At 48.7% G+C, this 27,900-nt stretch overlaps 1 protein-coding gene across 2 annotated transcripts in view; it reads right to left on the bottom strand.

Moving 5' to 3' along the window:
• Positions 1 to 581: 581 nt before the first annotated feature.
• Positions 582 to 27,900, bottom strand: part of FUBP3 (far upstream element binding protein 3) — a 40,699-nt gene continuing 13,380 nt past the window's right edge. The window contains exons 3-19 of one of the 2 annotated variants that reach the window (XM_070955484.1): positions 26,711 to 26,761; positions 26,109 to 26,142; positions 23,439 to 23,488; positions 22,028 to 22,099; positions 20,995 to 21,052; positions 16,770 to 16,932; positions 15,377 to 15,475; positions 14,071 to 14,172; positions 13,171 to 13,273; positions 12,045 to 12,145; positions 10,093 to 10,234; positions 4,580 to 4,740; positions 3,490 to 3,563; positions 2,701 to 2,777; positions 2,466 to 2,537; positions 1,806 to 1,927; positions 582 to 674 (exon numbers count right to left, since the gene is read on the bottom strand). In XM_070955484.1, coding sequence (XP_070811585.1) covers positions 666 to 674; positions 1,806 to 1,927; positions 2,466 to 2,537; positions 2,701 to 2,777; positions 3,490 to 3,563; positions 4,580 to 4,740; positions 10,093 to 10,234; positions 12,045 to 12,145; positions 13,171 to 13,273; positions 14,071 to 14,172; positions 15,377 to 15,475; positions 16,770 to 16,932; positions 20,995 to 21,052; positions 22,028 to 22,099; positions 23,439 to 23,488; positions 26,109 to 26,142; positions 26,711 to 26,761 — 1,490 coding nt within the window. In that variant the 3' untranslated portion in view covers positions 582 to 665. The remainder of the gene's footprint in view (positions 675 to 1,805; positions 1,928 to 2,465; positions 2,538 to 2,700; positions 2,778 to 3,489; positions 3,564 to 4,579; positions 4,741 to 10,092; positions 10,235 to 12,044; positions 12,146 to 13,170; positions 13,274 to 14,070; positions 14,173 to 15,376; positions 15,476 to 16,769; positions 16,933 to 20,994; positions 21,053 to 22,027; positions 22,100 to 23,438; positions 23,489 to 26,108; positions 26,143 to 26,710; positions 26,762 to 27,900) is intronic. The other variant, XM_070955485.1, reaches the window with a different exon arrangement.

Below are 27,900 nucleotides of genomic sequence, written 5' to 3'. Positions count from 1 at the left end.
TTGTTTGTTTGTCTGTTTGTTTGTTTTTTTTCTGTTTCAACAGAAAAAGATTTTAAAATCAAAGTACAAGGAGAAGAGATGGGGGGGCGGGGGGAAAAAGAGAGAAGAAAAAAAAAAGAAAAAACCCCAAACACACGCGCACACAAAAACACATTTGTTGAAACGTCAGAGTTTTGGGGAAAAGTTGTGATGCCAGCTGTTCGTTGGCTTCCCTCCAAATTGTGTTCCCGGAGTTTCACTTCGTTTCGTGCTCTTTTATTTATTTATTTATTTTTCCTGTCATTTTTTTTTTCCTTATAATTTTTTTGGAAATGAATCCTCCCCGAAAAACAAAAGAACAAAAACAAAACAAAAAGCAGAAAATTAAGGAAAAGGAAGAAAATGATGACGTAGCATGTCCGTAAAGTTTAGTACACGTTACTAATTGTTCCTGATTCTTAGAAAAAAGTTCAGTATAGATTATCCTAACCACTAGTGTTTCACGAAAGAAAGAAAGAAAGAAAGAAAGAAAGAAAGAAAGAAAGAAAGAAAGAAAGAAAGAAAGAAAGAAAGAGAGAAAGATCTTCAAACGGTTGCAAATCTAGAAACCTCTGTTACAAAAAAGGTTTGTTTCCACAATGATTCCAAGGAAAAGGAAAAAAAGGAAGAAGAATCAAACAGTTGTTCTACTGCTCCTGAAAAAATAAAGAACAAAAAAATATAAAAGTGAGTGGAAACAGAATTAAAAATGCTCAACAGTGCCTATCTTGACCCTGCAGGTGGGGAAGACAACCAGACCCATCATCCCCATCCCACGCACACTTCTCGCCTACTCCCCTTTCATCCGTGTCTTGGGCAAAAGTTTTTGCAATTTCTTTGTAAAACAAAACCCACAAAACAAACTTTCTGCGTTTTATGATCTTTCTTGCCAGAGTTGTTAAAGTTAGGAACATGGTCATTAAATGAATCTGGCTCCCCTCATTGACTCTGCTTGTCAGGTGGTCGCAAAAGGGGATCCCGCGATCCCGGGGGGGGGGGAAACGGACACTGTGACGGTCATAAGTATGAGTGAATTGCCAAGCGTCTGAATTTTGATCACGTGGACCGCAGGGAAGCTGCAACGGCCGTTAAGAGTGAAAAACAGTTTTAAAAAGCTACTTATGACCAGTGTTCACACTTACGACGGTCCCTCAGGGTCGCGTGATCTCCTTGGGCGGCCTTCTGACGGGCCAAGTCCATGGGGGAAGCCGGCTTCGCGAGACTAACTTAACAACCGGAGTGTTTTCACTTAACAACGGTGGTAAGAAAGGGGCGAACCTCGCTTAACAACTGCCTTGCTTGGGGACAGAAACTCTGGGCCCGTTGGTGGACGTACGTCGAGGACTGGCCGTGCTCTTTGTTTAAGAGGTTTCTTGACTTTATTCATTGGTTTCTGCGGTTGGCTGGCATAACGTCAAAACCCAGGCAGCCTCGAGACTTTTCCAGTGTCCTATAAACCTGCTTATTTCTGTCTTGGTTGAGCGTAACATGTTGAGTTTATTTGCAATGTCTTTGCTTTTTTAAAATATATATATTTTATTTAACATACACACACACACACACACACACACACACACACACATATATATCTTACTGCAAAGGAACTTAAATTAAATTAAGCCTCTTTGTGTGTTATCAAGCTTGGCTGTGAATTGTCAAGGATTGACGGCTTTCCTGGCCTGCTCTTTTCGTTCACGGGGAGGGGAGGGGGTGGGGGCACATCCAGAGAATTGATCCGCTGCCCGGTGGGCTTAAAGGCGGCAACTAAGTGCAAGAGAAACACCCACCTGGCTGTGAGCTTGCCCTAACGTCTGCCCGTAGTAGGCCGCCTGTTGTCGGTAATACTCTGCCCAGGCCATTGTGTAGTCTGGCTGGTTGCTGGCTTGGGAAACAGCTGTGGCAGCGTGACCTGGAAGGCGAGGAGGAGGAAGAAGAAGAGAGAGAAGAGGGGGTAAAGGAGATGCTGACGAGGAAGTTGGGGAGTAGCCCACCTTCCCTATTCCCCAATAACTCGTGCCCCCGGGATTCCTGCTTCGGGCTAAGCTTTGGGCCAGGGCTCATGCTAATAGAACAGGTTGAATTAATTCTACTTTACTGTAAGGCTAACTTAATAGAATCTTGCAAGCCTGAAGGTACAAATCGCCCGCCGTCTCTTTTACAGCCTGAGAAACTAGGGAGGGTTCCTTTCTGAGTTTCTTTCCCTGCTTGTTATGCAGCTCAGGGCTGTGCCGTCTCTTATCCGACTGTCCTCTAAAGCTACATTAACAGAACCTTGCAAGTCTGAAGGTACAAATCTCCCACTGTCCCTTCTACAGCCTGAGAAACTAGGGACGGTCTCTTCTGAGCCTCTTTCTCTGCCCATTATGCAGCTCTGGGCTATGCTGCCTCTTATCGGACTGTCCTCTAAAGCTACGTTAACAGAACCTTGCAAGTCTGAAGGTACTTACTCTGCTTCTTGTAATAGTCTTCCCATGCCTTGCTGTAATCCGGTTGGTTATTCTGCTGCTGGCTTTGCTGACCTACCCAAAGGGAAGCAAAGAACGAAAAAGAAATAGTTACAGAGCAGCCGGATGCACCCTCTGGGTCTGAACCAGGAGTGGGCTACTGGGGGTTTGCCTGCCCCAAGTACCCACCCACCCCCACCCAAAGAAAATATTATTTCTAGGATGGGGAGGGACTTACTTGGGACCTGCTGTCCTGGTTGCTGCCACGTCTGGTAAGTGCTTCCCCAGCCTTGGGTCATGAACGCCTGAGGACCGCTGTGGATGACAAGATACCGTTACTCCTTACTAGCCCTGATGATGTAACCTAGGTGGGTAATGAAACGTCTGCAAGAAAACCACCAAACTCGGGGAGCATCAAGGACCTCACACTCCTCCTCCTCCTCGCCACAAACCCCACTCCCTTCTAGCACTGATGATGGTACCTAGTTGGGTCACGAAACCTCTGCAAGAAAGCACCCAACCTCAGAGAGCATTAAGGATGCCCTCATTTCAACACCGAGCTACAAGTATTCGCCATTATTTAGTACTGGAGGAATGGAGGACTAGCAGCATCTCTTTTCATCCCTCACGCAGGACCTTGTAGGGGATTGTAACCGCAACTCTGACTTGAACCTTCCTCGGTCTGGGAACGAACCACTACCTAACAATGCAGAAGCCGAATGCTCGTGGTGGCAAGGCCTGTCTCTTTTGTCTCTCGGATGCTGTGACCTCCGTCCCCCGTTTGCCTCCCCCCGCAAAAAAACAAACAAACAAAAAACAACCCTATGAGCACTGGCCTCTGCTGATTCTGACCTTGAGAAGCAAAAGGCCGTGTCTCAAAAAGCAGAGAATTGCCTTTGTCTGCATCTCTAAAGCATCCAGAACGATGCAACATTACGGACCTGCAGTTGAGGTTGCAAGCACCGGTGATGCTGGGAGAAACAAAGAAAACGAAAGAAAACAAAGGGGGGGGGAGAAAAAATCTTACTTTTGATGAGTCGTCGCAGGTGGCTGGCTGAAAGGAGCCTGGCTAAATCCTCCGGGCCCACCTAGGTTGGTGCCCTGAAAAAAAGACATCATTAGAGGGGGTGGATGTCACTCAGACCGGAGTCCCCATGTTTGAATGACAAGGTGACCCTGAAAGTGTTCGGGGCGACTCAGTGATACTCAGGGTGAAAGGAAGAGACGGTCAGCTATGGACACAAGCTCCCAGGGCTTCTGAAAATCCAGAATCTTTTCCCATCATTGGAGAAAGACACAAATATGGTTGGACTTGTCTTCAAATGGACATCAGCTGGGTATTTCTTGGACTTTATGCTTTAAATGGTTTCCAGTGGTACCATGGTTTAGTGGTGAAGGTGCTAGGTTAGAAAGCAGGTGACTTGAGTTCTAATATTGCCTGTAGCATGAAAACTGGCTGGGTGACTTTGGGCCAATCACCAGGAGACGGTGAGTTCTAGTCCCACCTTAGCTCTGAAAGTCAGCTGAGTGACTTTGCATCAATTACCAGGAGACGGTGAGTTCTAGTCTTGCCTCAGGCATGAAAACCGGCTGGGTGACTTTGGGTCAATCACCAGGAGACGGTGAGTTCTAGTCCCACCTTAGCTCTGAAAGTCAGCTGAGTGATTTGGGTCAATCTGTCCAGCCTAATCCACCTAACAGGATGGTTGTTTGTGGGCCAAACAGGAGGAAAGAGGAGGACTAGGTAGATAAGCCACCTTGAGTTATTTGCAGAAATAGTAAAGGTGGGAAGAATGAATGAATGAATGAATGAATGAATGAATGAATGAATGTTTGCTTTTTTAGCTGATGGTTCCGACAAGCACTGGCTTCTCCGTGGTTCTCTCTCCCTCGCATTGAGAAGTACAGCCCAACTGCCTTTGCAGATTATGGATATGAGATAAATATTCTCATTTTTGCACAGGAAAACAAATTAATTCGCGGGAGCTTCCAACTAGACCTTCCAGCATCCCGCAACGGCAAACCTGTACCACATGGGGGGCTGGGGGTTGGTTTGGGGAAGGGGGGGGCTGTATTGCCCAAACTGGCCCGAGACCATGAAAGGAGACAGGACTTACTCCCACTTTCTCATCGATCAAGTGTCTGGCGAGCTCGATCTGCTGGGGCACGCCCCGGATGGTGAATATCCGGACGTTCGGGTCCGTGTTGGGAGGAGGGTTTCGCTGGAGTTCCACGTGAGCCCCCGATTGCTGGTTTATGCTCTTGATGTTCTCGCCTCCTGCGGCAGGAGAAAGGTGAGGGTGAGAGCTCAGGCCTGGAAGGTTGTTATGTCCTGATGCCCTTCCCCGAATTCATGACCCAGCCTCAGATCTGCCACTACAAGAGGTTCTATATCTCCAAGATGCACATCTAACTTGGGTGTGGCTGCTTTCAGCCTCTTCTTCTGGTAGACACCATCATGGTTTACTTGTGGTGGACCGCAGTCCAGAGTCCCAGGAGGGAGGGGCCCTTTCCCAGAGAGCAAGAGACAGCTAAGCTTGGTGTTTGGGGCATGCATGGAGAGGACCAAGAGGGACACACCCACCCACCCACCCAGCAACTCACAGAGTATTTAGAATTACAAGGCTGGAAGGGATCTTGGAGATCTTCTAGTCCAACCTTCTTACACCATCCCAGACCAAGTCTTTTCTTGGAAGACTTCTAGTGATGGAGCTTCCTCCACCTCCACCTCCTCCACTCTACAAAACCCCACTCCCACCTAGCACTGATGCTATTGCATAGTCGGGTACTGAAATGTCTGCAAGAAAAACCACCAAGATCGGAGAGCACCAAGGACCCGGCTAACCGAGAGCTACAGATACTGTCTTCTAAAGTTTAGCCTCTCGTTCAAAGCCGCTAAAATGGATGACTTCACAAAGCTACTAAACCCTTGGCCACATAGCACTCAATGTAAAACATTCCCCTTGCAAGAACAGTCTTCGGTCATTTAGAATAGACGAGAAATAGAGAAATAGAGGAAGGGAAGGGAAGGGAAGGGAAGGGAAGGGAAGGGAAGGGAAGAGGAGAGGAGAGGAGAGGAGAGGAGAGGAGAGGAGAGGAGAGGAGAGGAGAGGAGAGGAGAGGAGAGGAGAGGAGAGGAGAGGAGAGGAGAAGAGAAGAGAAGAGAAGAGAAGAGAAGAGAAGAGAAGAGAAGAGAAGAGAAGAGAAGAGAAGAGAAGAGAACAGTGGGAAGGGACCTTGGAGGTCTTCTAGTCCAACCCCCTGCTTAGGCAGGAAACCCTACACCACTTCAGACAAATGGTTGTCCAATCTCTTCTTAAAAACCTCCAGTGTTGGAGCATTTACAACTTCTGGAGGCAAATTGTTCCACTGATGAATTGTTCTCACTGTCAGGAAATTTCTCCTCAGTTCTAAGTTGCTTCTCTCCTTGGTTAGTTTCCACCCGTTGCTTCTTGTCCTACCCTCAGGGGGCTTTGGAGAATAGCTTGACTCCCTCTTCTTTGGGGCAGCCCCTGAGATAGTGGAATGCTGCTAACATGCCACCCCTAGTTAATCTATCTATTTAACAGCCCTGTCCCAACAAGTGCATTTTATTCTTATTTTATTATTTCCTTTCTAAACTTCCTTTTATTATTTATCCAACTCATATGCCACCCATCTCGCTTGGGAGCAAGACGCGAACGAAACAAGATCGCACCGGAAGCATAAAACCTCCTGCCGAAGTGCCGTATTCCAATAAACACAGAGCCCAAGCATTGGATTTGCCGGTCAACGCTGCCTTGTAAGAAGAATTTTTGAAGCCGGTTCCGCGTAGAATTAGCCAGGGGCTGGTGGGAAAAAAAAAAAACCTTCGGCTGCCAAGAACCGGTCCTGACAAGGGAAGTCTTGTAGAAGGGTGGAGCACAACGAATGAAAATTTCGCTCCCAAAAGGGAACAAGACATCCAAAGGAGAGATACCCGGAGGGAGGGTTTCTGGTCTCGCTGTCTTAATGAAATTTGCTTAACAAAAGATTCCTCCACGGGGCTCACAATGGCTCGATTCTTAGGCTGCAAACTTCACACGAGGCGGGGAGGTGGGATGACCTTCCTTCTGACCGGGGGGGTTGAGACCGGCCAGAAACCAAAGGCGAAAGGGAGAAGGACCAATTAGTTCAGCATCTGAGAACATTCGCTCTAGGCAGGCAAAGACGCCCCCCTCCCCACATACACCCCACCCCGCCGCCTTGCAACAGGTTGAGAGAAGGCGTTTCAAAAACAGCTTCAACCCTGCCTGATCTGCCTTGCAGAAAATCTTGCTAAGTCCGAAGCCTGCAAAGAGGATTTGTTTTAGAAAACAACAACCTGGGAATGATGGTCGAAAGCACCAGGCTAGATACCAGGCGACGGTGGAGTTCTAGTGCAGCCTTAGGAGTGAAAAACGAGGGGTAACTTCGGGCCAATCGCCAGGAGATGGTGAATTCTAGTCCTGTCTTGGGCATGAGGGACGACTGGGTGACTTTGGGCCAATCGCCAGGAGATGGTGAATTCTAGTCCTGTCTTGGGCATGAGAGACGACTGGGTGACTTTGGGCCAATCATTAGGAGACGGTGAGTTCTAGTCCCGCCTTAGGTATATTGGCTTGGTAATTTTGGGCCAATTACTAGGAGATGGTGAGTTCTAGTCCCGCCTTAGGTATATTGGCTGGGTGATTTTGGGCCAATTACTAGGAGACGGTGAGTTCTAGTCCTGTCTTGGGCATGAAAGCCAATTGGATGACTTTGGGCCAATCATTAGTGAGTTCTAGTCCTGCCTTAGCTATGAAAGCCGGCTGGGTGATCTTGGGCCAATCGCCAGGAGATGGTGAATTCTAGTCCTGTCTTGGGCATGAAAGCCGATTGGATGACTTTGGGCCAATCACTAGGAGACAGGGAGTTCTAGTACCGCCTTAGCTATGAAAGCCGGCTGGGTGATCTTGGGCCAATTACCAGGAGACGGTGAGTTATAGTCCTCCTCCTCTTTTGAGTTCAACATTTCTGTTGTTAAGTGAGACAGTTGCTAGGTGACTTTTGCCCCATTTTACGACCTTACTTGCCGTGGACGTTAAGTGAATCACTTGCAGCAATTTAGTAACACGGTTGATAAGTGAATCCGGCTTCCCCGTTGTCTTTGCTCGTCAGGAGGTCACAAAAAGTGATCACGTGACCCAGGGACACTGCAGCCGTCATAAATATGAAAGTTTGATCCTGTGACCTTGGTCGTAAGTGTGAAATAGAATTCTTTATCGGTCAAGTGTGATTGGATGGACGTAAGTCACTTCTTTTCAGTGCTGTTGCAACTTCGAGCGGACACTAAATGGGTACCGTTGTTAAGTCGAGGACTACCTGTATCCCCGTCCTTCCTTCCCTGACCCGTGCCGCTTGAGGACAGAATTCAATTAATGTTGCTAATTTCTGGGCAAGATCCATTGAACGTGGTCGTGTTTTAATCTTGTTATTTTACACTTTACGTACAGTATTCCTTATTTTAACGGTGAGACGAATTAAACCTCTTCCCGAGGCTTTTGACTGCAGGAGGGGGAGATCTGAGTCGGATCTAAGAGAGGAATTTCGGGGGACGGCTTCCAAGTTTCATACGGCAGTCGGCTCACGTCAGGAGGGAGGACGAAATGATCAATGCCAACCTCTCCGAATGGACGACGGCGTCTTCTCCATCCCTCGGCCAAAGACTGGAGGGCCGAAGAGAAAGAGAGCAAGCCAAGATAGGGAGCGCGTTCGGCGTTCGCCCCCTTTTCACAAAAGGCCGGTCACCTGCTTAACACATGGGGCTTGTCTGCAGACGGCTATTCAGAAAAGGGGCTGCTTTTCTTCAAGCGAGGGGGGGGGGCAACGGAGGAGGAGGAGGAGGAGGAGGAGGGGGACGGACGGACCCACAGCTGGACACAGAATCGTAAAGCAATTAATCAAACCAGGCTAAAAAGCCCAATGGTGACAGGGAGGAGGCTTTCAAGACGACTGGGTTTATCATGGAAATACAGTCGTCGCCCCGGTCCCGTCCCCCCCGTTACCCCCCTCACCGGGGCTCCGAAGAGGCTGCTGCGAGCTGTCGGACATGGATGCAAAGGGAGCCTTTGACCGGTGAAGGGGCCGGTCTCAAGCCTCTCGCCGCTCCCCCCTCCCACCCATGAAAGAGTCCATGGAGGACAACTCCGACTCTGATAGTTGTTTTCCGAGGGGATTGGCTCGCTGCTTTCAAGAACTGAAAGGAAGGAAGGAAGGAAGGAAGGAAGGGAGGAAGGGAGGGAGGGAGGGAGGAAGGAAAGAAAGAAATAATAAAGGTGGGAAAGAAATAAGGAAGGAAGGATGGAAGGGAGGGAGGGAGGGAGAAAGGAAGGGAGGAAGGAAAGAAAGAAATAGGGAAGGTGGGAAAGAAATGAGGAAGGAAGGAAGAAAAGAGGGAGGGAGGGAGAAGGGAAGGGAGGACGGAAGGAAAGAAATAGGGAAGGTGGGAAAGATATAAGGAAGGAGAAAGGATGGAGAAAGGAAGGGAAGAAGGAAGGAAGGAAGGAAGGAAGGAAGGAAGGAAGGAAGGAAGGAAGGAAATAAGGAAGGTGGGAAAGAAATAAGGAAGGAAGAAAAGAGGGAGGGAGAAAGGAAGGGAGGACGGAAGGAAAGAAATAGGGAAGGTGGGAAAGAAATAAGGAAGGAAGGATGGAAGGGAGGGAGGGAGAAAGGAAGGGAGGAAGGAAAGAAAGAAATAGGGAAGGTGGGAAAGAAATGAGGAAGGAAGGAAGAAAAGAGGGAGGGAGGGAGAAGGGAAGGGAGGACGGAAGGAAAGAAATAGGGAAGGTGGGAAAGATATAAGGAAGGAGAAAGGATGGAGAAAGGAAGGGAAGAAGGAAGGAAGGAAGGAAGGAAGGAAATAAGGAAGGTGGGAAAGAAATAAGGAAGGAAGAAAAGAGGGAGGGAGAAAGGAAGGGAGGACGGAAGGAAAGAAATAGGGAAGGTGGGAAAGAAATAAGGAAGGAATGATGGAAGGGAGGGAGGGAGGAAGGAAGGAAGGAAAGAAGGGAGGGAAGGAAAGAAGGAAGAAAAGAGGGAGGGAGGGAGAAAGGGAGGGAGGGAGGAAGAAAAGAAACAGGGAAGGTGGGAAAGAAATAAGAAAGGGAGGAAGAAAAGAGGGAGGGAAAAAGGAAGGAAGGAAGGAAATAGGGAAGGTGGGAAAGAAATAAGGAAGGATGGATGGAAGGGAGGGAGGGAGGGAGAAAGAAAAGAAATAGGGAAGGTGGGAAAAAAATAAGGAAGGAAAGATGGAAGGGAGGGAGGGAGTGGAGAAGGACTAACAATAACTCTTATATACCGCTTCACAGTGCTTTTACAGCCCTCTCTAAGCGGTTTACAGAGTCAGCCTCTGCCCCCCCCCAACAATCTGGGTCCTCGTTTTACCGACCTCAGAAGGACGGAAGGCTGAGTCCACCTCGAGCCCGTCGGGATCGAACCTCTGGCACTGGGCAGAGTCAGCCTGCAGTCCTGCATTCCGACCACTGCGCCACCGTGATGACGGTCACAGCTACAAGGACCGGATATTTCTTCTTCCTTGCAAGCTGTCCAAGAAGGCTGACATTCGCCCCCCCCTCCCCACCCCGCGACTCACCTTTGCCGATCACCAGGCCGCATTTGTCAGCCGGCACCGTGTAAGTGATTTCCTGCATGCCGCCGGGCGTGCCCAGGCTCCAGTCTCCCCGTCCGCGCCCTCTGCCCCGGGTGACGGTGAGGGTGCCGAAACCGTCGCGCTCCTGGAAGCGAAGACGACACCACCTCTGACCACGCGTGAAATGCCTGGCGGGTTGCAACAACCCACCCGCCGCCCCCCCCTCCGCCGCCCTCAAACCAATTTAAGGCTGGAATTCCAAAAAAAAAGTCCCTTTCCCAATTCTGCATCAGGATAATAAGCATAAACCCAGCCTGCCTGTTCTCAGATAATGGGCTCTCCTCCCAAGTTTCTAGTCCTCATGGAATTTTGAGTTGGAAACAATGAAGTACGGGTAGTCCTTGACTTCAGCTGTTCACTTAGTGACTATTCAAAGTTACAACGGCACTGCAAAAAAAACAAACCCCGACTTACGACCAGTCCTCGTAGTTATGACTGTCGCAGGATTCCCTCGTAGTTATGACTGTTGCAAGCTCGGGCACTGGAGGCAACTGGCATGTATTGTACGACGGTTGCCTTGCCTTGGGCCATGTGATCGCCTTTTGCGACCTTCCCAGCTGGCTTCTGACAAGCCAAGTTAGTGGGGGGTGGGGGGAGCCGGATTCACTCAACGACCGTGTGATTCACTTAACAACCGTGAGGGGGGAAAATTGTAAAATAGGATACAGCTCAACTTAGAAACTGCCTTGCTTAGCAATAGCCCTTAGACTTATATACCGCTTCACGGTGCTTTTTACAGTTTGCGGAGTCAGCCTCTTGCCCCCCCACCCCCCAACCATCTGGGTCCTCATTTGACCGACCTGGGAAAGGCAGACGACTGAGTCAACCTTGAGCCTGGTGAGAATCGAACTCCAGACTGCGGGCAGAGTTACCCTGCCATACCGCATTCTAACCACGGCAACCACCGGGGCTTAGCAACAGAAATTCTAATCCTGACCGTAGTCGTAAATCAAGGACTCCCTGTAATTCAGTTCCCCGGCCTGTCTTCTCCAGCCGGAGTCCTCTGCTCATCAGTTCAATTCAATTCAATTCCTTGGGCCAAACACTGCCGTCATTCGGCATCGCGCCCGTCCCTCTCCCTCTCTTAGAAGAGCAATTCAACCCTGCTCAAAAGCAGCCGGAGGCAACTGCTGGCTCTTTGCTGGGCAGCCAAATGGTCTACGGCAGTGATGGCTATGGGGGGGGGGGGTGTCGCGCGTATGTGCCCTGCCCCTACGCATGACCCCCCCCGCTCCTGGCACGCGATGGCCCAGTAGGCCCGTTTTTCTCTCTCCCCAGGCTCCAGAGCCTTTCTAGGAGCCTGGGGAGGGCGAAAATGGCCTTCCCCACTCCCTTGGAGGCCCTCCAGAGGCCGGAAATGGCTCATTTAGTCCCACCGGAAGTAGGCAAACGAGCTGTTTCCCGCCTCCGGAGGGGTGAGGAAGGCTGTTTTCACCTTCCCCAGGCTGGGGAGAGCAAAAAAACGAGACTTCCGGTCCCACAGGAAGTTGGCAACTGGGCTGTTTCCAGCCTCCGGAGGGCCTCCGAGGGGGTGGGGAAGGCCGTTTTCGCCCTCCCCAAGCTCCTAGAAAGGCTCTGGAGCCTGGGGGGGAGAGAAAAATAGGCCTTTCCCATCATCCCTTGAGGCCCTCGGGAGGCAGGAAACAGCCTGTTTCCGTACTTCCGGTGGGCCCAGAAGGCCCGAAAATCAAGTGGGCAGCGCGTGCATGCGTGCCGGAGCTGAGTTCGTGTGCCCACCGATTTGGCTATGCGTGCCACCTGTGGCACGCATGCCACAGGTTCGCCATCACAGGTCTAGGGTCTGAGAAGAGGGTTGGACTAGAAGACCCCCAAGGTCCCTTCCGACTCTGTTAATTCGTGTTTCCCTGAGCTTGCCGGCGCTCAGGCTGACTCACCTGTGCCGTGAGGATGAGCTCGGTGATAATGTGACCTGCGTGCTGGCATCGGTCGGGGAGGCCCATGACCTGCGCGATTCTTTCTGGGCTAATACCATCATCTGGGGAACGAAGCGAGGGAAAAGCCCAGTGAAACAACAACAGAAGGAAGGCAGAGAGACAGAATCCTGCAAAAAGATTATCTACAGCAGGGATCTCCAAACGTGGCTGCTTTTAAGGCTTGTGAAGTCCATCCCCCAGGAACACCAACCCAGAATTCCTCAGCCACCTAGCCATGAAATATGGTCATCGGCCAGGTTCTTCAGCGCTGTTGTAACCTCCAACGGCCACTAACTGTTGTAATTCGAGGACTACCTAGCGGCATCCTCCCTGCAGAGCCTTGCCGTGTTCTTATAAACACATAAAATAAATTAAGCGATGTGCAAAATCTCACTAATTTCATTGCTTGCAAGGTTTCGCATTTGCGTTAATAAACCCCCCCCTCCCCAAACTTGGGTTAAATTGCCAGCTTTCTGAATTTCAGCCGTTTTATTTTAAGCAGGCTGCACACGACGAAAGATATCCACCGAAAAGCACACAGAGAAAAAAGGGGTTTGCTTAACAACGGCCACAAAAAAATGGTACAAATTGGGTGAGGTCACATGATCATCTCCCCTTTACAGCCGTCATGACTTGCGACCAAAATTGCGGACTCAATTAGGGTCGTACGTCGAGGATGATAAAGATATTATTGAGTTACACCTATTATATACAAAACTAATAGTTTTGTAGTCTAGGCTACAAAATATATATATTAAAATGCAAGCCTAAAGTACTAAGCCACGATTAAACCATATTATGCATAAATAGTCTAGACCAGGGGTGGGGAACGATGGTTCCTTTAAGACTTGTGGACTTCAACTCCCAGAATTCCTGAGCCAGCCTGGCTCAGGAATTCTGGGAGTTGAAGTCCACAAGTCATAAAGGGGCCATCGCTCCCCATTCCTGGTCTAGAACAGTAGCCCCCAATCTCTTGGGCACCAGGGACCAGGCGAGTAGGAGGCGGGTGGGGGGGGCACAGATTGGGGACCCCCTGTTCTACAGCGCCTCACCGGAAACCTGGGTCAGACCACCAAAAGAAACAAACCTGGTTTAAACTGAATCCTAACCCCGGCGTCGTTCTGAATCTTCTTGATCATTTCGCCGTTTCTTCCTATTACGATCCCCACGGCGAATCTGGGCACAGACACCTGCGGAAAGGAAGGGTATTCGAGTGAGGAGGGGGCTTTGGACACGAATCATGACTCAAACTGAACCGAGTATCAAGGTGGGAGTTTCGTCTCATGCATTCAGTGCTGGATGAATGTCACGTTTTCATCCCTCGTTACAGTTTGCACCGAGACCGAGGAAAGGGAGCTAAACACGGGTTTACGGCCAGAGAGGTGAAGATTTTTAGAACTGGGTTTAGGAACGGCCACTTGTCTGGAATGGAATAGGGGGCTGGACTAGAAGACACTCCCACCCCCCTAAGGTTCCTTTCAACTCTGTTATTCGGAGACACAGGTGAGAACAATTAATCTATGGAAAAGCTTGCCTCCAGAAGTTGTGGAGGTTTTTAAAAAGAGAACCGGGCAGCCATTTGTCCATAATGGCCTAGGGCCGTGATGGCAAATCTATGGCATGCGTGCGCCGGCCAACTGAATTTCGGGCCTTCTGAGACTCCTAGAGAGGCTCTGGAGGCTGGGGACAGCAAAAAACGTCACTTCCTGTCCCACCAGGAGTTGGGAAATGGGCTGTTTTCAGGCCTCCGGAGGGCCTCCGAGTGGGTGGGGAAGGCTGTTTTCGCCCTCCCCAGATGCAGAGAGAGGATCTGGAGCCAGGTGAGAAAGAAAAACGGGAGTACCGGGCCATCTTCCCAGACCCTGTTATTCTATGTTCTAAAATGCGTTTAATATAGCCAAAAGGAAAGGAAAAAGAACATTCTCATTTTCCTGGCATTATGTTCTGCCAAGCGAGGAAGACGCAGGAAGTTCACACAACTGCATACCTCTATGCTTCCTCCCATTCTGGATGTAAAATCGTTGCGTATACCCCGGAAGTCGGCCTGGTCTTTTTCTCGGATAATCTCCAATACCATCTCTCGGGCTTGCTAGAGGATTCCGAAGGGAGAAAAGAGATCCATGTTAATGAATGGAAAGGGGGGGTGGGGAGAACCTGTATTTGGGTTTCCCAGGACGAGGGCCTGGAAACCAGGATAAGGCTCTTCAGTGCTACAACTCACGGCCTCCCACTTTCTAGCCTTAATCAAACTGGCTCCTGAATTGTTAGGATTTGAATAAAACCTTGCAAAAATATGGAGTTTGTGGCAGGGGTGAAATGCTCCCGGTTTCGCCTGATCCGGTAGTGATGGCGGCGGGTGGTTCAGAGAACCAGTAGCAAAAATCTCTGCGCCTCCCCCCATGCTCAGCTGAGCCATGGGATCATCAGAGGCTGGGTTTTTTTACTTTTAAAAGCATTTTTTTTAATAACCTCTTCGGCTGAAAAAATGCTTTTAAAAGTTAAAAAAAAAAGCCTCTGATGATCGCGCGGCTCAGCTGGGATCGTCAGAGGCTTTTAAAAGCATTTTTTCTACCGCCTCTTGCGCCCAAGAGGTTGTAGAAAAAATGCTTTTAAAAGCCTCTGACGATCCCAGCTGAGTTGCCTGATCGTCACAGGCTTTTAAAAGCATTTTTTTCTACAACCTGTTCGGCCAAAGAGGTTGTAGAAAAAATCCTTTTAAAAGTAAAAAAAAAAAAAAGTTGGCCACACCCACCCAGTCACATTACCACTCCCCCATCAAGCCACGCCCACAGAACCGGTAGTAACAAATTTTACATTTCACCACTGGTGTGTGTGTGTGTGTGTGTGTGTGTGTGTTTGTGATTTTGCAGTATCCTTCCCCCAGGAGTGGGGAGGAAATGGGGATTTTACAGTATCCTTCCCCTGGAGTGGGGTGGGAATGGAGGTTCTGCAATATCCTTCCCCCAGGAGTAGAGAGGGAATGGAGATTTTGCAGTATCCTTCCCCTGGAGTGGGAAGGGAGATTTTGCAGTATCCTTCCCCCTGGAGTGGGGAGGGAATGGAGATTTTGCAGTATCCTTCCCCCTGGAGTGGGGAAGGAATGGAGATTTTGCAGTATCCTTCCCCTGCCACGCCCACCAAGCCACGCCCACAGAACCAGTAGTAAAAAAAAAAATGAATCCCACTACTGACACCCAGCCTCTCTTTCTCTGGGCTGTTATTCCAGATCCTCCCTCAACCAACTTTTTTTTTTTTTTAATCAGCACGACTGCTGAATCCTCTCCGATACACACCTGTACTTTAAAAGCATCTCCCGTAATCCGAAGAGGTTTATCTGCTCCGGTCGGTAAAGGGCCATCTTGGATCATGATCATTTTCACGCCGGTTCGTTCCTACATATGTGTCGCACAGATAAAGAGAGGGGCAGGGGAGGAGAGAGAAAGAGAGAGAGAAAATAACTATAAAAATAAATGAAATGCCAAAAAAACCCAAATCCCAAATGCAAATCCCGCTTCAAAGCTGTGAAAATAAGACAAAGGGAAGGAAAGAAAGTGAGAAGAGTTCCAGAGATTTGGTATATTTTAATAAATAGATTAGTCCTCGACTTATGTCAGTTTATTTAGTGACCGTTCGAAGTTACAACGGTCACTGAAAAAGGGAAATATGAAGCGTTTTTTTCACACTTACGACCACTGCAGCATCCCCAAGGGTCGTGTGATTTATATTCGGACCCTGAGCCAACCGATTCATATTTATGACGGTTGTGATCCCCCCTTTTGCGACCTTCTGACGAGCCAAGTCCATGGGGCAGCCGGATAACCGCTTAACCACCGGGTGACTAATTTAACGACTGCGGGTGATTCGCTTAAGAAATGTGACAAGAACAGTTGCAAAATGGGGCAGAACTCCCTTAATATAATTTCTCACTTGGCAAACATAAATTATGGGCTCCGTTGCGGTCGTAAGTCGAGAACTAACTGTAGTGGAAAGGAGGCAGATGGGGCTAGATCAGCCAGGGCAAACCTTCTCAAAAATGTCAAGCAAAAAAGAAACTATTCTTTATATATTCATTTATTTTTTTAAAAAAAGAATAATATAAAATGTGTACTGCTATGTATTATATACAGCATTCGTTTTTATTCCATCAAGCGGGCTTGGCCTGATCTCTTCCCTTTTTAAATATGTAAATTTTAATTTGTTTTTAAATTATTGGGGTATTTTAATTTGTCTGGGCCAAAAAGTTTAATTTGATTTTATCGGGTTTTTAAATTTTGTGTATTTATGTATTTTATTGTTGGCTGTTCACCGCCCTGAGTCCTTCGGGAGTAGGGCGGTATACAAATCAAATAAATAAAATAAAAATAAAATAAAAATAATGACCGTTCAGTTACTACGGCACTGAAAAAAGCGACTGATGACCGTTTTTCACACTTATGACCGCCGTAGCGATTCCGTGGTCAAAATTCAGACATCTGGCAACCGGCTCCTATTTATGACGGTTGCTGTGATTCACTTCAACGAGCGTGACGAGAAAGGTGGTAAAACGGGGGGGGGACAAAATTCACTTAACGACCGTCTTTGGGGCTCCACTGAGGCCGTAACTCGAGGACTCCCTGTCCCCTATATGCCTTCACACAGCAGGTGGATGGAGAGAGAACGGGAGGCGGGAGGCGACGCCGTACGCACCTGCAATTGTTTTATCGTTTCACCGCCCTTCCCGATCACCAGACCCACTTTGGAGGCCGGAATGAGGATTTCTTGCACTGTGTTGTTGCCGTCCACGTCGTTGTGGAAGCCGGGTCCGTTCCTACAACGATCTACGATGTGGCCCAGGAGTCGTTTCGCTTGTCTTCGGGAGTCGGGGGATGAGGGGGGGGGAAGAGTGGGGAACGACGGACACAAAGAGAGACGAAGGGAAGGGAAGGAAGAAAGGAAGGGGAGGGGGACAAAAAAAGAGATAGAAAGAAAAAAATAATGTCAAGGAAACCGACTGGCAAATGGCACCCACTTCCCATCTCCTCTGGGTTTAAAAGGGAACGCAGGGTGTTTCTTTTGGTGGGGAGAAAAAAGAAAAGAAAAGAGAAATGGAAGTTCAGGCAGTCCTCGACTTGTAAGTTCGTTTAGCGACCATTCAGTTATGACACTGAAAAAAAGTGAGTGTTTTTTCACACTTATGACCGTTGCAGCGTCCCCGTGGTCACGTGATCAAAATTCAGACAGTTGCCAACCGACTCACATTTGTGATGGTCGCAGTGTCCGTCCCCCTCCTGGAGGTCATGTGTGTCCCCCTTTTGTCCCCCCCTCTCCAAGAACGTCACAAAATCAAGACAACCACCTCTGGTGACCTCGGTTAGTCCGTGGGGGCTCAGGACAGAAGACGCCACTGATTCTAAGTGTCTTCACCACAATCCTCACCCCGTCCAGTTCTATAGTTGTCGCAACCGTTGTGATTAGCTGGAAGTCCTGGAGACATCAGTCGTCCAACCGGCAAGCTACCGATGATACAAGCACCTCAACAAGCCAACTTCTGTACGGTCCTCGGTGCTCTCTGAGCTTGGCTGTTAGATCTTGATTGCTTTCTTGTAGAAGTTTCATGAACCCAGCTACGTAACATCATCAGTGCTAGAAGGGAGCTCTTGTTGTGGTCCGCCAGCAGCCTGCGGAGCTGGCAGAGGAGTCGGACAGTGAGGAGGCTGGGGAGGAACATGGGCCAGTCCTGGAGTCTGGGGAAGGCCCGGACGAGGGCTCTGCGTCGGAGGCAGAGATGGGGCCAGGGCCATCTGGGAGTGATGCACAGACTCCGGAGCCTTCAGAGTCAGAGGAACAGGAGGAGCCTGTTCCTAGTGCGCGCATGTGCAGAGCTGCCAGAAGACATGAACAGTTAAAACAAAAGGGACGACTCAGGAGTAAGGCCTGGAGATGATTGGCCCCTCCCATAAGGCTTGAAAGAGGAGCAAAGGCACGTAGGCCCTTTGCAGGAAAGCAACATTGTTAATTCTGTTCCCAGTCGGCATCTCTGTTTGATTCTGGACTCTGTGTGGCTTTGCCTAATAGGTCTTTGGCAGCGTGTCAAGGGAGATAAAGGTGGGTGATTATCCCGAAGGACTTCTCCCAAAGGACTTTTTGCAACTAATTGGGACTCAGCTGTGAATGAACGTAATTCACAGCTGTTGCAATAAAAGAGGTTTTTGGGACTACTCCTGTGTTTTAATGACTCAGGAAGCCGAGGTCACAAGAGCTCTCTTCTACTTAGTGCTACCTTTTAGCAGTGACAATGTTACCTAGTTGGATCATGAAACATCTGCAGGAATGCCACCAAGCTCAGAGAACACCAAGGACCCCACAAGTCAACCCTGAGCTACAAATATTCTCTTCTATCAGAGTCATCTTTTTCCTGCCGATTTGGGTGAATAATGGCCAAAGCAAATAAAACCCACTCATTTAGATGCGAAGAAAGTTTTAAACAGATGCCTTGTTTCCCCCAAAATAAGACATCCCCTGATAATAAGCCCCATCGGGCTTTGGAGCACATGCGCTAAAATATTTAAACACAGAGGTGGAAACCAGGTAAGACAGCAAGAGGAGCCCCATGTTGCTCCATGCGCCCCAAAATAATAAGACCTCCCGAAAATAAGGCCAAGCGCTTATTTTGGGGTTCAAAAAAATATAAGACAGGGTCTTATTTTCGGGGAAACACAGTAAGAGACAGGGCCCAATTCAAATGCATGCATGCACCCACCCCAGTCTTCAGATCATGCAGCTTTGGGGAAAAAACAACAACAATCCATTTATCAGAAGATGGACTCAAGAGTTGAGGAGAACCGGGGTGGAGCTGCTGGGGATTCGCAGGGATTTGGGAGAACGAATAGCTAAGATTCTGTGCAGTTCGGAGAACCCCCAAATCCTACTCCTGGCTGGCCCCACCCACCCTGCCCCTCCCCTCCCAGGAGTCTCCACGCGGCCCGTTTCGGATGCAGGTAAGTGCAGGGCGCACACAGAGGCTTGGGGAGGGTGAAAAACAGGCCTCCAGAGGGCCTCCGGAGCCTGGGGAGGCCATTTTCGTCCTCCCGGAGGCTCAAGTAAAGCCTCCAGAACCCGGGGAGGACAAAAACACTCACCCTTCCGCCGTGGTGCAGGAGGCCAACTAAGCCAGGCCCACCCAGCAACCGGGCAGAGAACCCCTTGCTAAAATTTTTGAAGCCCACTCCTGAGGAGAACCCACTCCAAACCAGGAAAAGCAGCCAGGGCAGAACCTCAAGGCCCTCTAAGATGGCACCAAGCTATTTTATTTATGGTGTGCCTTGGTGTGTACGGATTTCCCCACCCTAAGGTGTCGAACTTCAAAAGGAAAAAAAAAAAATGGAACCAGAGCAATGTCAATTGAAAGAAAGAAAAAGAAAGAAAGAAAGAAAGAAAGAAAGAAAGAAAGAAAGAAAGAAAGAAAGAAAGAAAGAAAGAAAAAAAAAAGATCCTATTTTTCAAAATGTCCAGGGTTTATTTCCTTTAACATTTGTCAATCACCCCAATGTAATTCTTTGAAATTAAAAAAAAAAGAAGATTGCCACAGATGGATTTGGAAAAAACCCACCTACCCAAAGGCTGGGGGAGTGACAGAGCTGGTCCATATTGTTAAGTGGGCTCCTGTAAGCCTGAGGCCCGTGGTGGTTCCAGCGGGAAGAGCTCCTTGGGAGAAGGTAAACTCAGCTCCTGAGAAGTGGGAGGGAGGAAATACTGTCCCTAAAGTTTCTACAGGGCGTGAGAGAGAGAGAGAGAGAGCAGAAACCCCCTACCCCGCCCCTCCCTTGCTGGGCTGCCAAGAGGAAGGGTGTAGGGAAGGACAGGAGGACGGGCAGCCGTAACTCTTGCAATCGGTCATGGTTCGTGCCCCCTCCCCAAACGAATGGTCGGGGTTTGGGGGGGGAAATTGATTGGCATGCATCGGTCAAACGCAAAAAAAAAAAGGGTTGGGATGAAGGAGAAATGGGCGGATCGCTTCTTCTGCTGCTAGCTTTCTCCAGACTCCCTTTCAAGGAAGGAAGGAAGGAGTCGAGGGCCCTCAAAAACTGAAGCCCGCCCCATTTTAATCTCCGGTGGGCAATCAGGTTGGGAAGGGTTCCTTGCCCACCATCGTCTCTGTTGGCTTTTGGGGCTTCCTACAAGGCCCTCTTATCGTTGTCTCTCCAACAGAGCTTGGTGCGTTTTTTCACAAAAGGGATGGAGAAATCATGAAACGATTGGGAGAGGAAGGACTTAAATGCTCCCTTCGGCGACCTTATTCCTTCCAGGCACCGTTGGAAGGTCATCTCGTTTGTGGTGAGCCTGAAACCAGCCTCTATCTTCATGAGGGGTATATATATATATATATGTATGTATGTATGTATGTATATATAGGTCTTTGGTTATTCGGGTTTTCTCCCGCGTAAAATTGGAAGTGTCTTGGCGACGTTTCGACGAAGTCTCATTCGTCATCTTCAGGCTGGTGTTTTCGGCTTCGTGCTTCTAGGAGCAATGTGTGATCGCAGCTCGTGCTTCGTGCTCCTAGAAGCACGAAGCCAAAAACACCAGCCTGAAGATGACGAATGAGACTTCGTCGAAACGTCGCCAAGACACTTCCAATTTTACGCGGGAGAAAACCCGAATATATACAGGACTCAAAGGAGCGTCTATATTGCGTGACGGAAAAGGGAACCGCGCTAAGAGAAAATTCTCGACGGGCAAAACCGCTCTGGCTGTTAAGAACAAGTCTGGAAGGCCGTCAAGCAGGCCGTGGCTTGTTTCAAGGCGGCGCGGAGAAAAGTAAAAAGAGATTCAGGGGAGAACCAAAAAAAGAAGAAAGGAGAGAGGACAGAGGTGAGGAGGTGGGGGGTGGGGTGGTGAAAAGAAATCACAGGTACTGGTTTTAAACGCTTACTCGATGCTCTCTGGGGATCCGGTCAGCATGCAAGGCCGTTCTGCCATCCCACCGCTGTCTGCCAAGACAATAAAGGGGAAAAATATGTCAACAGATCCTGTCCACCCTGCTGCCAGCTTTCTATGGCCTCTAGACAAGGCTGATGGCAATCCGTAGAGTCATAGGGCTGGAAGGGACTTTGGAGGTCTCCCTAGTCCAACCCGCTCCTCAAGCAGAAGACTCTGTAACAGGGATGGCTAACCTTACCCACACCCATAATTCAGTGCGCCCTCCCCCCATGGATGCATGCGCAAACCCTCCCCAGCGCTCCCCCTGCTTTTGGCACATGATGGCACGGTGGGCCCGTTTTTTCGCCCTCCCCAGGCTCCAGAGGCTTTCTTAGAGCCTGAGGAGGGCAAAAACAGCCTTCCGCATCCCTCCGGAGGTCCTCCGGAGGCCCATTTGCTGACTTCCGGTGGGCCCGAAAATCAAAAACGCTCACGTGGCCACAGATATGGCTCCGCGCACCATCACAGCTCTATAACCATATCAGACAAATGGCTGTCCAATGTCTTCTTAAAAACCTCCAGGGATGAAGCACCCACAACTTCTAGCGGTAAGTCGTTCCACTGATTAAATTGTTCTGTCAGGACATTTCTCCTTAGTTCTAGGCTTGATTTCTCTTTAACAAGCTTTCAAGCTGAAGGACCCCTCTTTTGTAACTGCAGATTCAAATTACGTGGCCTAATTCAACGTTCGGGGCCTCCCCGGTTAATATCCACTGCTTGCAAACACAGCTGTGAGGCTAGAACCTGGTCAGTGAGAGGTCCACGAAAAGAACTGAAAGATATCCTTAGCCAGAAGGTGCTCAGGTGAGAGAACGCCACACGCTAAGCCACAGAACATGGTTTATCAACCCTAACTCATGGCTCCACACGCCACAAACTCAACCAGGACCCATGCCATCATGCGGGCGGTTTTCTCTAAATAAGGAAATGGATTGGAGCAAAAAAAATCAAATTACGGTGTACTCCGCTTCCCCAAAACTCCTTACCTGATGCTATCTGAATTTTGCACCCTGATTCTGCCTGAATCCGGGAGATTTGCTCACCGCCCCTGCCGATAACTGCAAAAAAAATAATAATTAAAAAAAAATAGAACCAACATCAGGAGGTATCTACTCTTAGAACAGAAGGCATAGAATGGAGGGCTGGAAGGGACCTCAAGAGGTCTTCTATCCAACCCCAATGCTCAAGGCAGGAGATCTTATACCGTCCCAGTCAAAAATCTATTTTTGAAAGCCTCCAGGATTGGAGCACCCACAACTTCTGGAGGCAAGTTGTTCCACTGATTAATTGTTGTCAGGAAGTTTCTCCTTAGTTCTAGGTTGCTTCTCTCCTTGATTAGATTCCACCCATTCCTTCTTGTCCTGCCTTCAGGTGTTTCAGAGAACAGCTTGACCTTCTCCTCCCCGTTGACAGTATTGGAACACTGTGTTCTGACCCAGGCTTCACAAGAGCATGAAGCGGACTCCTTGTCCCAAAAAAAACCCCTTTTACTGTGAATTCTTCTCATTCACATCCAGCAAAGTCTTTCAAGGAGGAATTTACAGTCACAGACCTTATCTGGCTTGGGGAGCTGCCAGACTGATATCAAACTTGGCAAGGAGTCCCGGAGACTCACGAACCAATTAAGCGAACTAATTGTCTCCTGCAAACTCCACTCCCCTTTCGCTCCTCTTTATTCTCTCTGGGAGGGACCATTCACTGTCCACCTGTGGTTTTACTCCTGAGTTGACCCTTGTTCTTTAGCTGTTCCCTTCTCCTGGCAGCTCTGCACATATGCACAGGCTACAGTTGTTCTACTGCCCCACTGATGTCCGACTCCAAAGGCAGCTGATAACTGTCAGACAGTCCTGGCTCCCTCTCTGCCTCCGACGCAGAGCCCTCATCAGAGCCCTCCCCAGGCTCCAGGACTGGCCCAGGTTCCTCCCCAACCTCCTCAGTGTCTGAATCTGCCACAAGATCTGCTGGCGGGCCACAACACACTGCTCACATGTCACCCCCTCATCTTTCTCGTCATTCGATTAGACATACTCAGTTCCCTCAACCATTCGTCGTACGTGTCTCTAGAGAGTTTGAATTTTGATCGGGTGACCAAGGGGCTGTTGCAAAGTGTGAAAAAGGGTCAGAAGTCAGTTTTTTCACTCCGAACGGTCACTAAATGAACTGTTCCGAGTCGAAGTCTGCCTGTAGCAGATTTCTGCAACAGACAGAAGTCGCTCTCTTATTCTTAAAAGAGATTTGAGAAGTTTTTCGTCCCGCAGTTTTCATCCCACAATTGCAACGGCCTCAGCGGTGTGTTAATGGCTCCAACTGAAGGAAGTTGGGTCTCTACTGGAAACGCAAACTGATCGTCTGCAGAAGGAGTGCTGAAGGCTGCCCCCCTCCCCAGGAAATACTTACTGAATCCAACCATTTTGTCAGGCACTTTGAAATCTTCGGTTATTACCGCCCTGAAGAGAACAGGAAAGAAAATTCATCATTGTTTCTGCCTCTGGAATGTCACCATTTGTGGGGGGGGAAAAAATCAGATTTAGATGCCAGGAATTACGACAGGGATCAGCTCAGCATCTGGGAAACTGTGCAAGTACAACCCTGATGCAAACGGAAGGAACGGGTTTGGTGATCACTGCGATCGTTCTTGGCTTGGGGATGGGACCTGGTGTCCTTCCCCCCCCCTCCCCCCGTCCGTGGATCAGGCTGGTTAGGGTTTCCGGCACCTCGACATAACTAGAGGACTTGCCCAGGCTATGGTGCAGAAGTAATGAAATTAGGTAAAAGTTAAAACTCCCGCTTATAAAGCTATTTTCAGTTGAAACTTCCAGCGTGATTCCCAACGCAGGTTTAAAGTTCAGCCCAGTTAACTTTTACCTAAATATCATTTTAGAAGAAATGAAGGTGGAGTCAAGAGAGGAGTCAGCCTGGAGTCCTTACGTTGCCGCAAACGGTCCACGTTCAGCCCCTCTTGAATTCTGTCGACTGTTATCTAGCGCCAATTTTTAGCACCCACTAATGGACCTAGCTGGGCCTAATCTAGCCCACCTCCTCTTGAAAGAATAACAAGAGTTAGAAGGGGCCCTGGAGGTCTTCTAGTCCAACCCCCTGCTCAAGCAGCAGATTTTATACCATTCCCTAACCCTAACCTGCTGTTTAAATGAACCTTTAAAAACCTGGCCGTGGTTTTCAGAGTGGGTGATGTACCACCTGAGTTAGTTATTTATTTATTTATTTATTTATTTATTTATTTATTTATTTATTTATTTATTAGATTTCTATACCGCCCTACTCCCGAAGGACTCAGGGCGGTGCACAGCCAGACAATAAAAACACATACAATACAAAATTTAAAAAATAGAATAAAATCAAATTAAATAATTTTGGCCCCGACAAATTTAAAACCCCAAACTTTTAAAACCAATTTAAAATTGAATATATAAATACTAAAAGATATTTAAAATTTTAAAAATCTTTTATAAAAGAGGGGGAAAATTAGGCCAGGCCGGCCTGGTGAAATAGTAAGGTCTTTAAGGCGCGGCGGAAGGTGCGCAGATCCGGGATCCTCCGTATCTCCGGGGGGAGCTCGTTCCAGATAGTAGGTGCCCCCACAGAGAAGGCTCTCCCCCTGGGGGCCGCCAGTCGGCATTGTTTGGCTGACGGCACCCGGAGGAGCCCCTCTCTATGGGAGCGTACCGGCCGGTGGGAGGCTATTGGTGGTAGTAGGCGGTCCCGCAAGTACCCGGGTCCTAAGCCATGGAGCGCTTTAAAGGTGGTAACCAAAACCTTGAAGCGCACCCGGAAGACCACCGGGAGCCAGTGCAGCTCGCGCAGGAGAGGTGTTACATGGGAACGCCATGTCGCTCCCATTACCACCCGCGCGGCCGCACTCTGCGCCAGTTGGAGCCTCCGGGTGCTCCTCAAGGGGAGCCCCATGTAGAGAGCGTTGCAATAGTCCAGGCGGGAGGTGACAAGGGCATGAGTGACCGTGCGTAAAGAGTCCCGATCCAGAAAGGGACGCAACTGGCGAATCAGGCGAACCTGATGAAAAATCCTCCCGGTCACGGCCGTCAAGTGCTCTTCTAAAGACAGCCGTGAATCCAGGAGGACACCCAAGTTGCGAGCCCTCTCCGTGGGGGCCAATGATTCGCCCCCAATAGTCAGTGATGGCGTTATGTTTTAAGTCTTTCAATTCATTCTTTTTCCGGGACATTTTTTTTTTTCGGTGACACAATTCATTGCTCAGAAATAAATAAATGACTAAAAGCCGACTAAATAAAATTTAAAAATAGATCCTGCGATTTTAGGCATGGTGCCTTAACCAATAGACCAGACAGGCTCCATTCGTTCCTATAAATGTTTTTTTGTTGTTGTTGTTGTTGTTGGAAACTGGCAAAAATGCCATAAATCACATAAAAACCAGCCAATTGCCAAGCGTCCTAAATGGTTTCAATGTGTATTGTTGTCAGGACTACAGAACCAGGTTATAAATACCCTTAGTATCATAGAATCAAAAGGGACCTTAGAGGTCTTCTAGTCCAACCCCCTGCCCAAGGCAGGAGATCTGATACCATCCCAGTCCAACAGTTGTCTAATCTCTTCTTGAAAACCTCCAGTTGCTGTCAGAACTCCAGAATAAATACCCTTTGGAGGGATGTCTGTCATAACGCTGAATGGTCGCTAAACGAGGACTGTCTGTATCCTTTTAATCTTCGTCCTGATCCCATCTATCTGTCGAATATTGCCTTACGCTTCCTCAAATCTCACCCGAGCCTCTTTCTGTTTTCCACTTCATCACTCGCTGGCATCACGTAAATATTTATTAACCGCCAGCGTCTTCTGTGTGACTACACCACAAATGTCCCCCCTTCACCTCCTACAGCTCGCTCTCCCCCCCCCCCCAAAAAAATAATTAAATACAATATTCTGAAGCACAAGGCTTAGAAAAAGGAGATGGAAACCGCCCCACCGTTCCGCGGCGTTCCCAACCTCTGACTCTGTAAAGGCTCCGGTACAGATGGCAGATCAATAAACAATTACGCGCGATCGATAAATAATAAAACATAACCCGCCGCTTACCTTTGATGTACTAGGGCTCCTAACTGGTTACCTACTGTGGCGGAGAAGAGAGAGAAAGAAAAGGTGGGGAGGGGGAGAGAAAAAAAAATCAAAGCATTAGCATGGATAAACTAACTTCATCTGGCCCCATTTTTTTCGGGGAGAAGAGAAAAGCAGAGCGGGGGAAAAAAAAAAAACAACAACCCAAAAACGCAGCAATTTGGATTCAGTGACTGAAATGAATGCCTGTCGCGGGACGGAAAAAACAAGAGGTGTTTTGATCCAATCCAGCCGGGCAGGAAAGCGTCCAGCTGAACGCGGGATGGGAAATTGATCTACCTCCCTTCCATGCTGTGAAGCATGGGAGAAAGACCCCAGCCCACCCCCTCTACCCCCCCACCCCACAAATCCCTAGAAGCGTTCTTCCCTCTGCCATTGGGATTTCCCCACCACCACCACCACCAAAAAAAAGGAAAGCCGATATTGAAAGGATCAAGAGGATGGGTAGGCATTAAAAAACAACCACCGCAAAAAAGAGATTCGGAGAAGGTTTTAAGTCAAATCAAAAAAATAAATAAATAAAAAGTATTTGGAGAGAAAGAGAGAGAGACATACAAACATACTTCTGGGGTTGTCTCTTATCTGCGATCCATGAAGCCAGTTTACACGGAGACCTGTGAAAGACAGAGAGAGGGCGGTCAAAGGATGCTCCGTCGTCACGTTGAAGATATGGTCAGGGTTCTACTCAAGGCATCCACCCTAAGATGTCCTCAGTTTCTCCTGAAACTTGCGGTTAAAGAACTTTTCATTATGTTGTGACTTGCCGTCGGAAAGTGAGGAGGTTGGGGAGGAACATGGGCCAGTCCTGGGGGCTTGGGAAAACTCGGACGAGGGCTCTGCGTCAGAGGCCGAGAGGGAGTTAAGACAGCAGCGAGGCAGAGGAACAGCGGGAGCCCGTTCCCAGTGTGTGCATAGGCAGAGCTGCCAGAAGACAAGAACAATTAAGAAAGCAGGGTCGACTCGGGAGTAAGGCCACACACCTTGGAGATGATTGGCCCCTCCCATAGGACATAAAAGAGGAGCGAACGGGGAGGGAGCTTTTGCAGGAAGGAATTCGTTCGTCTCGTTTCAAGATTGGAAAGTTCTGTTCGTGACTCTTAATAGACTCTGTGCCAAGTTTGGCCTTGCCCTGCCTTTGGAAATTGGTTCTCTGGCAGCATTCCAAGTAAGATAAGGTTTGTGTCGATAAACACGCCTCTGAAAGACTGTTTGCCAAAGCCTTGTTGACCGTGAATGAACGGAATTCACAGTCGTGTTAATAAAAGAGGTTTTAGCGGGATTAAGACTTTTGCTTCATGCTTACTAAGGAAGCCTAGCTCAGAAGACATTATCACGTTGAAGTTATGGTCAAGATGTCCACCTAAGATGTCCTAGAAGCTTCTACTGAAACTTGTAGTCAGAGACCTTTCCATCGTCACGTTGCAATTTATGGTCAGGTTTCTACCCAAGGTAGTCCATCCTCAGATTATCTGGAAGCTTCTACAGGTAGTCCTCCACTTACAACAATTTGTTTAGTGACAAATTGTGTCTCTAAAATTTGTGGCTCTTTGAGTGTTTAAGATTGTCGACCCCTGTGCTAGTCGTTCCTGATTCTAAGGGGCGGTGCTCATCTCCGTTTCAAAGCCGAAGAGCCAGCGCTGTCCGAAGACGTCTCCGTGATCATGTGGCCGGCATGACTCAACGCCAAAGGCCCATGGAACGCTGTTTCCTTCCCACCAAAGGGGGTCCCTATTTTTCTACTTGCATTTTTTTT

This window comes from Pituophis catenifer, unplaced genomic scaffold (genome assembly GCF_029215685.1).
Source record: "Pituophis catenifer annectens isolate HBS135680 unplaced genomic scaffold, rPitCat1.0.hap2 SCAF_17, whole genome shotgun sequence".
Taxonomy (NCBI): Eukaryota; Metazoa; Chordata; class Lepidosauria; order Squamata; family Colubridae; genus Pituophis; species Pituophis catenifer.
Note: the sequence above shows the minus strand (reverse complement) of the source record. Positions and strands in the feature narration are given on the sequence as shown.